We start from the raw sequence: 11,380 nt of genomic DNA, 5'->3' as shown, positions 1-11,380 counted from the left end.
GAGGGAGAGAGAGGGTTGTTTACAATGAGGACAAAGTAACCACTCAACCACAATGACAGCAGGGGGCAAAAGCCGAGTGGCCAACTACTCTCTTCAAAAGAGATCAACCAACATCTCCATAACACCGATAGTAATGCAGCAAGGGAGCAGGAGCAGGAACCTGTGCACTGAAGAGCCATGATAGATTCACCAGCATCTACCTCTATAACTTCAAGGAACAAGATCTGAAGTAGTTGGTTAGAACTACCAGAGCAAGTTTAGCCCCTGGACCAAGTGGTGTGCCTTACAAGATGTACAAGAAGTGCCCCAAACTTCTGTACCAACTGTGGACTCTTCTGTTGGAGGGAAGGTGATCTTATGGAGAGGCAGAGTATCCAAAACAGTGGAGTTGTGCAGAGGGAGTCAAGACGCAAGTAACATCCAGCAATTCAGTATCATCTCACTGCTAATTTTAAAGGGGAAGATACTATTTAGTAATATTTCCCAACACCTCTTTGTAAGAAGGGCAGGATTTTGAAGGTACCAGGATGCATGCAGAATATTGGTGTGGTCACTCAGCTTGTAAGGAACGCATGGGAAGGAAGTTGAGACTTGGCATTGCTGTGGGGGGACCTAACAAATGCCTCTGGATCCATAACTCAAAAACCGATGGAAACAGCTTTAGTCTGGAACTCTGTTCCATGTGATAGGCTACCAGAGACCTCATGTTGGACTATTACAACTTCAGTCCAATACTCACATGTGAATCACAGATGGAGTACACCTCATTATCACTGAGTGTACCAAATTCAGTCATTGTCTTTTTCTTGGCCATGGATATGCAGAAGTGGAGTGAGTAAGCCCAATCACCAAGTCCCGATATTCCCCTATCATGGTCTTCATGAACAAGCTTATAGTGAAAACCAAAGTGGAAAGAGCACTGAAATGTTCTATTTAAGTAAAAGCACTGCTACTTTAGTGATGATTTACTTGAGTACAAGTAAAAGTATTGATTAAGAAAATTACTCAACTAAGATTAATTGAGTTCCTTGCTAGAAAAATACTTGGGTAATTACTTTGAGTTACTTTTGTTCTTATCATGTCTACAAGCAAACTGAGCTGAAACTCTGTAAAAAAAAAATCTTTAGTTAACATAGCCTATGTCACAGGAAAAATCCTGTATGAACACAATGTATGAACAAACCAAATTTATTTTGGCAATGTAAATCTCCAAACACCCTGTATCAATAACATTTAAGACTTACAGCCCTGCTACACTGGTTAAGGAGGTGGAGCCACCTGTCTGCTCATGGAGTGCCATAAGAGAACACTTCCATTATAATCAATTAGACATGCTACATCAGTCACGTTTCGATTTCTATTTTTATGTAACCGGTCTATTCTTTTTATGCCACTTCATCTCTTTTTCAGTTGACAACTGAGGAAATAGAGGTGTAACCAACAGTGCAACCTGGTTGAAATGTTCAATCTATAGAGGCCAGTGCAACACTAGTTTTCTGCCCTATGAGACTTAACATTTCATTACTCTTTAAATAAAAAAATGCAAAACTACACAGAAATACTAAGTAAAAATGCTGTCCACTCAAATGTGTCTAAAATGAACAATGCATTGTACCAGAGGCATTGAGGGTATTACATTATGCAGGCAATGTTTTCTTCATGTTTATCCAATTCAAGCCTATGTATCCACAATTACATCCTTACATAACCAAGTTTTGTAAATCATGGATAAATACTCATGCAATGGCACCATTGTTAGGCTGAATGTTATAATTATCAGATGTTTTAATGTTACAATTATAACATTGAAAAATTTGATGATCAATGTTACAATTATCAAATGATAACATTGAAATGTTATCATTTGATAAGCTCTGACTGCTTCATTCAGTTTTTTAATGTACACACTGGCAATCACACTTTCATGCCAACAATGTGAAGCCCCTGGTCTGTGTTAACAGTTGTGCTCTTTCCACATCGCCTGCCTCAGCATCAGCACCGCACAGCTCATGCTACGGAACATTCACTCTCTAAATAATAAAGCACTACTACTCAATCGCATCATCATGGACAGAAAATTTGAATTTCTATGCTTAACTGAGACATGGCAAAATCAGCAGGACTTTGTGACAATCAACCACATCCCCAGGCTATGTGTACATACAGAAACCTAACTCCATGGGTTGTGGTGGTGGGTTGGCTGTTATACATCAAGATGACCTCCTGGTTAAAGATCTTTCAGTACTCAATGTTTCCTCATTTGAGTGTGTTGCTTTCACACTGGCTGGGTCAACACAGTTCCAGGTGGTCCTTGTCTACCACCCACCTAAAGCCTCCACTACCTTCATGTCTGAGCTATCTGAGCTACTCACCTGTCTGCTCCATGTCTCCATCTACACTCCTGCTAGGTGATTTCAATATCCATGTGGACTCCAGCAGCTGCATGTTTGCTGCTGAATTCCTGTTACTGCTGGACTGTTTAGCATCACACAGCATGTTCAAGGTCCCACTTCCACCCATGCCAAAGGCCAGATGCTGGATCTGGTGTGCTAAACTGGTACAACTCCCTCCCATCTGCAGTGCCTGGACCTAGCTGTATCTGACCATCATGCCATCCACCTTACTGTTCCTGTCCCCATGCCCAGGCAGTGCACAAAATATACCATCACGTTCAGGAACATCAAGACAGTGAGTGTACCAACCCTGACCAACATGATTGTGACCCATATGGCCTCAGATCCCCCTGACACCACGGTGGATGGCCTGGTAGCCCACTACAAATGGAAGTGGTGTTGGTGGGCCAGTAGGGGGAAGACTTCCTTCTGGGCCTCATGAAAAAACAAAAAAACAAAAACATATATCAAATCCCAATGCCCCAGTGAATTGACAGGGACACTGCTGTAGGAGATGACATCCTTCAAATGAGACATTAAAACCAAGGTCCTGACTCACTGTGGTCATTAAAGATCCCATGGTACTTATCGCAAAGAGTAGGGGGTCTTCCGGTGTCCTGGCAAAATCCCCAACCTGGCTTTCTCCATCTGGCCACCTAATCACCCCCCCCCCATGTAATTGGCTCAATGTTTCCTCCCTCTCCACCTCAAGCTGATATGTGGTGAGCATTCTGGCGCAAAATGGCTGCCATGCATCACCCAGGTGGATGCTACACATTGGTGGTGGTTGAAGTGTGTTACACCCTTCAATGTGAAGTGCTTTGGGTGTCTAGAAAAGTGCTAAATAAATGTAATAATTAGTGTTATTGTTGTTATTATTATTATTATTACAATGCAGCCTTATACCCCAGCCTTCAAAACGCAGACTGTCTCCTTCTCCCGTCCTGCCCTGTGTCCACCACCAAACTTCGCACCATGAAGGCCACTAGTTGTCAACTGGAGAGGCTCTATAAAAGGTCCAGCCTCACTGTCCACCTCGAGGCCTTTAAAGAGCACACAAATACCTATAAGAAGCTCTCTCCAAGACCAAGATGCAATATTACCCCACTCTCATTGGCAACCAGCAAAATCACCCTAGAATGCTGTACTCCACAGTCAACCGGCTATTCCACCCCTTTGATGCTCCCCACCCCTCAGGTGCCCCCAACCTCTGCTCCAAGTTTCTGGACTTCTTCCAGGTCAAAGAGGATTCTATCCACCAGCAGCTTCTGGTGCCTGCCCCCTCCCTACAGGCATCTCAGCCACAGAATGCTGCCCCCCCCCCAACTGTGTGCCTGCCTCAGGGCTGCCTCTCTTCCTTCTCCCCTGTGGATGCTCCTCAAGTTGCTACGTTGGTCACTGTAGCCAAGGCCTCCACCTATTCTCTGGACCCCATGCCCACAGCCCGGCTCAAGGCATGTCTCCTTACCCTGTGCCCCATCCTGGTGGAGATTATCAACTCTTCTCTGGAATTTCACATGGTACCCCCCAGCTTCAAAATGGCTGCAGTCACCTCTATCCTCAAGAAGCCTGGTCTGGACCCAGATGGCATCACTAACTTAACTTGGGCGGTACGGTGGCCCAGTGGTTAGCACTGTTGCCTCACACGGAAAGGTCCTGGGTTCAAACCCCAGGCCATCCTAGGTACTTTCTGTGTGGAGTTTGAATGTTCTCCTTGTGTCTGCATGGGTTTCCTCCGGGTGCTCCGGTTTCCTCCCACCATCAAAAAGACATGCATGTTAGGGTTAATACTCCCACCTGTACCCCTGGCCAAGGCAATGGAAAGAAGAACTGGAGTTGGTCCTTGGGTGCTGCAGCCGCCCACTGCTCCTATACAATAGGATGGGTCAAATGCACAAGACAAATTTCATTATAATCAAACAATTGTGCAATGACAAAATCAAGTGGTTTTCTTCTTCAACTACCAGCTGATCTCCAACCTTCATTTTCTCAGTAAAATCCTGGAAGAGCAGTTGCTGCACAACTCCCTCAGCACATGTCAAACCATGAGCTCTATGAACCCCTTCAATCTGGCTTCAGAGCACACCGCTGCACGGAGACCGTCCTTATCAAAATCATCAGTTCAGATTCAGATTTCAGAAAGCTTCATTTATCCTAGAAGGGCAATGACCTCCTCATTGCTACTGATTCGAGCCACATCCGTATTCTCATCCTCCTGGACCTCTCTGCAGCCTTTGACAGTAGGTGGGTTTCCATTAACCTGCTTAATTTGCAATTTGAAATTGCGAACTAAAAAACGAGTAATGGAAACACTTGAATTTAAAAAAAAAAAACCTCTCAAATATCACAAAAAAGTTTATACACTCACATGAGGGGGTTTTTCTGACGATTCTACAAGGTAATATTTCGCAAAACTGAAATGGAAACACATTTTTCACATTTAAGTCAAGGTAGCCAGTTTATAAAGAGCGATGGCTATGCGCTTCTCGGTTGGAACCGGGGTAGCAGGCCAGATTAACCCCCTGCCAAACTATACCTGGGTATAGTCTGGCCTAGCCTAAAATATACCACAGGGTATAAAAAAGCCTAGGCTGGTTTATGCCTCAGAGTATATTTTGGGCTAGGTCAGAGTATACCCCTCTATCCAGATTACCCCTCCGGGGGGTTACAGGGGGCGCTATTTCAAAACTCTAACTATGTGACATATGAGTCATGTGCAACCCAATGTTCTGAAGTCATTTTGCTCTCGACGCAGTAATTTCAGCAAGCATGGTGAGTAGACATCTCTCTCTCCCTCGATCTCTTATCAATCAAACTATGTTAATGCATACAAAAGTCCTTCAGATTGGTAGATCAAGGTTAGGAAGGTTAAGAAGGTTCCTAGTGAACGTATATGTGTTAAAAGGCAAGTTTTTGCTGTTATTTCTGATGTATTTAAGCTAAAATATTTATTAGCTTAACTAAAAGGGCTAAAAACAGTTGCTAGTTAGCCAAAAGCTAATAGGCTAGGAAGGTGATAGAGATTTGAAAGCTTACATGCATTTAGTACACCTCCACACTGACATCAATACAAAGCTCCAACACTACCTGAACCTGAACCTAAACCTGAACCTGAACCAGAACCAGAACGTTAATGACTATGTGACTGCCTCTAGAATATCACGGGATGGAGTATGGGTGACTGATGCCGAGGTCATGGCCACAGACAGTTTGTTGGGATGTGACGTTGCAGTATATACCAAGGTTGGCCAGACAATGCAGTGGCTAACCTATGCCAGCTTTAGTCTCCAGAGCTTGACAGATCATGCATTTTATCTTGAGAATGTGTCAGAGCACTTCAAGGTTGTAATCAGTGTTGAGATATATGTTTTGTTAGCTCATGATTCACTGAAGTCTGCACTTGATTAGTTTGCAAATCAACCTTATGTTTGGATGCATTGTGCTGGCCCGGGGAGCGTGGAAGAGACACGTGGATGACATTGGAATGCTTGGTTCGGAAACAGAGGCCACCCGCCGGTGAGTCCTCATTGAAGCCGGAGGGCGGTGCAATCGGGTTAGTTTCAGACTGTTTGAATGCTTGTTAGCGTTTGGTGGAGTTCAACGTTCAGAGAACTTAGCACTGCGGTTATGTCAAGCAGTCTAGATTGGTTCAGAGTCCTGAGAGCTTGTAGTTAGAGTTCAAAGTTCTTCATGCTCAGAAGATGGTTTCTTCCTCAGCATACAACAAACGGTCACAGACTTTCAAGTTGAAAGAAGTTTCACAGCAGAGTATTTGCAGGGTACAGACAAGAAATGTATGTACCCGGTCCAAACATAGGTTACAATGGCAAGAGCATAAGAGCGAGAAAAAAGGGGCTCTGGCACCCTTTATTGATCAGTATTATTCACTAATATAGCCTTTTGTATTATTTATTTTATTTTATAGACTCCATTTTATTCAAGATTCATCACAGTTGCCGATGGTTGGCACTAGCTGTTGTACGATAGTTTATAAGGTTGTGTCATCAGTGTGTGAAATAAATCAAAATTGAATACTGTATCCTTGATTATTTTGTGTATCTGAGTGTGGGGGGTATAATCTGGTTTAGAATGGTATGAAATAGCCTAGCCTAAATAATTCCCCGGGATATAAATTGGACTAGCCCAGAATGTAACCCCAGGTATAATCTGGCCAGGGGGTATATCTTGGGCTGTTACACCAGCAACCTCAGGCATGATACGGTAGGCGCCACGCGTGGTCCTATTGCATTGCATCGAATGTTAAGTAGGTCATTCTGAAGTTTTGGATCTACAGGACCTCTGTAAAATCATTGCAGACAATGACTTCCAACAAATCCCTGATATGCGGCTGCTGCCAGATATAAAAGGTTTGCCTTTTCATCATTGCATGCATCACATGACCTTGTCGCCTTCGATTAAACACTGCCACAGCTATTATGGTGCATACAATCAAAATCACCGTGCCAACACTTATCGTGTGTCGGAGGTCCATTGTCATATCACGAGAGGATAAAGCCAGGCTTTAATCACATAACATCACTCAATGGAAACACAGTCCATTCTCAATTGTGTTTCATTGACTTTTTAAAAAAAAAAATCGCATCTATTTTGCACAAAACTTTAATGGAAGCCTGCTTATTGTTTCCCACATTATTCTCCTCAACTGCTTATCTGAATACCTAGGCCTCACCTTTGCAACTCTGTCCTGGTTCTAGTCATATCTCTCCAACAGGAAACAGTTTGTCACCATCAGAAACTCCAGTTTCCCCTTGGCCCAAGTCAACCAAGACGTGCCCGAAGCTCTGTGTTTGTATCCCTCCTCTTTACCGTCTACATGCTCCCCCTTGGTCAGATCATCTGCCACCACAGTTTAAGCTTCTATTGCTGATGACACACAGCTGTATCTCAGCACTAAACTATATTAATATTAATAATAATAATGATATAATAATAATGAAATACATTTTATTTACAGTGCACTTTTCAAGGTACACAAAAACGCTAAGTTAAAATAAGCATAAAACCAACACACCAAAAACATATAACAAAACAACATTAAAGGCAATTCTGAAAAGGTGAGTTTTGATTAATGATCTGAATGTGGACAGATCAGGGCAGTCTCTGATGTGCTTTGGGGGGGCATTCCAGAGGGAGGGGGCAGCTATAGAGAAGGCTCTGTAACCCCACCATGCACTCAGCTCCCCCCACAATCCCTTGTCAACTGCCTGTAACAAATAAAAATTTGGATGTCATCAAATCTAATCAAGCTAAATAGCAATAAGATAGAGCTCATGATTGTGGCTCCCAAGGCGCTGCTCCAGAAGGGTGGAGATCTTCTTGATGTGGATGGCTGCTCCAACTGCCCATCCCCAGAAGTCCACAGCGTGGATGTCATTCTGGACTCCACCCTCTTATTCCAGTCACATATCAAATCCATCACTAAAACTGCTTTCTTTCACCTCAAAAACATCTCCAGACTCCATCCATTACTCTCAAACTCTGTGACAGAGACCCTCACCCATGCCTTCATCACCTCCCGTCTGGAATATTGCAATGGAGTGCTGTCCAAAGTACCCAGCAAATCCCTGGAAAGGCTTCAGTATGTGCAGAACTCAGCTGCTAGGGTTCTCCCCTGCACTAAGCCCTGGCAGCACATCACTCCCATCCTCATCCACCTTCACTGGCTCCTGATCAAGTCCCACATTTCTACAAAAATCCTCCTCTTCACCTACAAATCTCTCCATGCCCTTGCCCCTCAGCACCTATCAGACCTCCTCCACCCCTATATTCCATCCCAGAATCTGCAGTCCACAGACAAAGACCTGCTTTCCATCCCCCACACCAGCCTGCGGACTTTTGGGGACAGAGCCTTCATTGTGGCAGCCCCCACCCTTTGGAACTCTATGCCACCAAAGATCCGCAACACTGCTTCTTTGGACACTTTTAAAAAACTCCTGAAAACTCACCTGTTTACTGAGGCTTATGGTCTCTATCATCCCTGCCAATCTTTGTTATTTTTTATTTTTCTGTTACTATCATTTGTTTTGTCTGCTCCACTATATGTAAAGCATCTTTGGGTCCCTTGAAAGGTGCTATATAATTTGAAGTTGTTGTTGTTGTTGTCTACATTATCACCAGGAAAAATAGCAATAGGATTTCTAGGGGCAAAGCAAATGGCAATGGTAGGCTAAACATTGACAGTCAGGGTGTAACAGCAGAAGGTGGCCCTCACCATGAACGTTTTACGGTTAACTGGTGTAAAAGGGACATTTAATTTCAAAAATGGACAAAGGAAGCCAAACTGGAAAAATACCCTGAATTATATGGCCAAACTCATTCTTTCTACCAGAGGTGGGACCAAGTCATTGTTTTCCAAATCATAAGTAAATCTCAAATCTTGGCACTGAGGTCCAACGTGAAGGCAGACAAGTCCTAAGTCAAGTCCCAAATTAGGACTGACAAGTCCCAAGTCAAGTCCCCCAAATTAGGACTGACAAGTCCCAGGTCAAGTCCCGAGTCCTAAACTTTGAGTTTCACATCCTAAACAAATCATTATGCACTCTCCATCAAACTAACAAGCATACCTAAGACCTGAATGTCACTGGTTCGATTTCCCTGTTAAGATCATCTTAATCATAGGTTGGGTGAATTTTTTTTTAAATGTATTGTAATATGCATCTTTAAACTGCAATGGAAAGTTTTTGTATCATGTAACATTGTGTTCGTGGATGTATATTGTTACTTCTTGTAATCTTAATGTGTATTTATTGTCTTCCTTTAATGATTTTTTTTTATGTAACAAAGGCTTGTTGGCTCTTGGACAATTAGCCCACTGGGGATAAAAGAGATGCAAATAAAAATCAAATAGATCATTTGGAAAGTTAAAATGTTGAAGATGTGCTGTCCTTTCCTACTGGTAAAGAGTAGGAGACTGTAGGCAGCACCTAGGAGTGAGTGTGTGAGACTGTGTGGATGTAAGGCGGGGGACACACTTTCCGTCAACTTTCCCACGACAACTAGGTTAAAATGTAACTAAAACACACTGCACTTACCTTGGTTAAATGTCCAATGCACCGCTAGCTTTCTTGAAATACATGAATATTCAAGGTGACGCAGGAATGTTTATATTTACTGCATCGTCTTGACTTGTATGTGTTAGTGTTGGGTGTCTGCCAGGTCAGAGCAAGGCCTCTCTTTGAGGAGCTAAGGCTGAATCAACGTCCCCTTCTCTGTCATCTCCAAAGTCAACTCTTTATTTAAAGGCTTTAAAAAAAAATCCCTTCCATCACCTGCAGTTTGTTCTTATTTTTCCCATTTTCATTTTCTTCAGCCATTTTCATTATTCATTATTCTTTTCATAATTTATTTATTATTTTTCATGTATTTGTTAACCCTTTTCACGCGTGGTTTAAGATTGCTTTTACTAAAAAAATGTTTGCTTTTTTGTACAGTAATGCTTAAATGTAAATGACGATAGGGTGCAAATGAAAAGATTAATCGGAAGAAATGTCATGGCTTGCGCAGTTAATTTATGCAAATGGGAGACGCTAACCGCTGACCCCGATGTTGCGTAAAGGAGATACGATTTCCTCTCTGGTGTTTATTCCAGTAGGCGTTTAGATAAACTCGCTCAAGTGGGGCAGTGAGTGTGTTAACCTGCAACGAGTTAATCTTTAGTGTCAACACGGTTAAACAACACAAACGCTTTGGCTGAAAAGTGTCCGGCGTACACAGAGTACACGTGCGTATATACGTAAAGGGGGAGAGAGAGAGAGAGAGAGAGAGAGAGAGAGAGAGAGAGAGAGAGAGAGAGAGAGAGAGAGAGAGAGAGAGAGAGAGAGAGAGAGAGAGAGAGAGAGAGAGAGAGATCCCGTCCCATTGACACACACGCAACTCACATCACAGGTGGGGCAGAGTTGCAAACACTAAATCAACCTGTCTTGTTGAAAAGTTTGAGTCATGTCGGTCCTACCGCTCCGGGAGAGGATCCTCTCCTCCCTGCGCGCAGCGTGGAGGTTTAAAAACGGAGTTATCATCCTGTGCACACCCTTCCTCCTACTCCCGCTGCTGCTCGTCATTGGAACCACGGTAAGAAATTATCATGCTTCGCGCCTTCTGTGATGCGCCTTCTGTCATCCACTGGCGAAGAGTCTATCAGTGCGACGTAGTTAATACTCTTAAGACTGTACAGCTACTTTTTGGTGGTTCACTAGGCCTACATATAGCAAACAGGTCCAATTGTAGAATTCACGTTTTAAGAATTGAGCTCAAAGGCCGAGCTCTTGGTTCATATTTTGGGGCCCTCTTTAATTTTTTTGTCTTGAGTCACTTTCGTTTCAGAACCTCTACTTGGCGAGATACCCTAAGCTAAGTCTCGCGCATGTACATAAACAGGGAATGAGAGCGAGCGAGCGAGCGAGCGAGCGGGCGAGAGAGAGAGAGAGACTGACTTTTTTAAAAACAACTTTAATACAATGTCACACATTTACAGCAGCTTTGAAAGAAAGACTCAGAAATAGAAATAACATTATCTGAAAACATCACTAAAAAGTAATTCATCCTCACTGAACAAATGACATAAGAGAGAGACCAAGTTCTAGAGAGAGAGGAGAGAGGACATAAGAGAGAGACCAAGTTCTAGAGACAGGAGAGAGAGAGAGACCAAGTTCTAGAGAGATAGAGAGAGAGAGATAGAAAGAGACCAAGTTCTAGAGAGATAGAGAGAGAGACCAAGTTCTAGAGAGATAGAGAGAGAGATAGAAAGAGACCAAGTTCTAGAGAGATAGAGAGAGAGACCAAGTTCTAGAGAGATAGAGAGAGAGATAGAAAGAGACCAAGTTCTAGAGAGATAGAGAGAGAGACCAAGTTCTAGAGAGAGAGAGATAGAAAGAGACCAAGTTCTAGAGAGAGAGACCAAGTGCTAGAGAGAGGGAGAGAGCGCGGGGGGGGGGGGGGTGAGATGGGAAAATGTCAGTCGATACCAGTGG

At 43.2% G+C, this 11,380-nt stretch overlaps 1 protein-coding gene across 1 annotated transcript in view; it reads left to right on the top strand.

Moving 5' to 3' along the window:
• The first annotated feature begins 10,316 nt into the window (after positions 1–10,316).
• The window catches only part of slc13a5a (solute carrier family 13 member 5a), a 41,435-nt gene continuing 40,371 nt past the window's right edge, over positions 10,317–11,380 (top strand). The window contains exon 1 of the mRNA XM_056284382.1: positions 10,317–10,481. Coding sequence (XP_056140357.1) covers positions 10,353–10,481 — 129 coding nt within the window. The 5' untranslated portion in view covers positions 10,317–10,352. The remainder of the gene's footprint in view (positions 10,482–11,380) is intronic.

The sequence above is a fragment of the Lampris incognitus genome, chromosome 8 (genome assembly GCF_029633865.1).
Source record: "Lampris incognitus isolate fLamInc1 chromosome 8, fLamInc1.hap2, whole genome shotgun sequence".
Taxonomy (NCBI): domain Eukaryota; kingdom Metazoa; phylum Chordata; class Actinopteri; order Lampriformes; family Lampridae; genus Lampris; species Lampris incognitus.
Note: the sequence above shows the minus strand (reverse complement) of the source record. Positions and strands in the feature narration are given on the sequence as shown.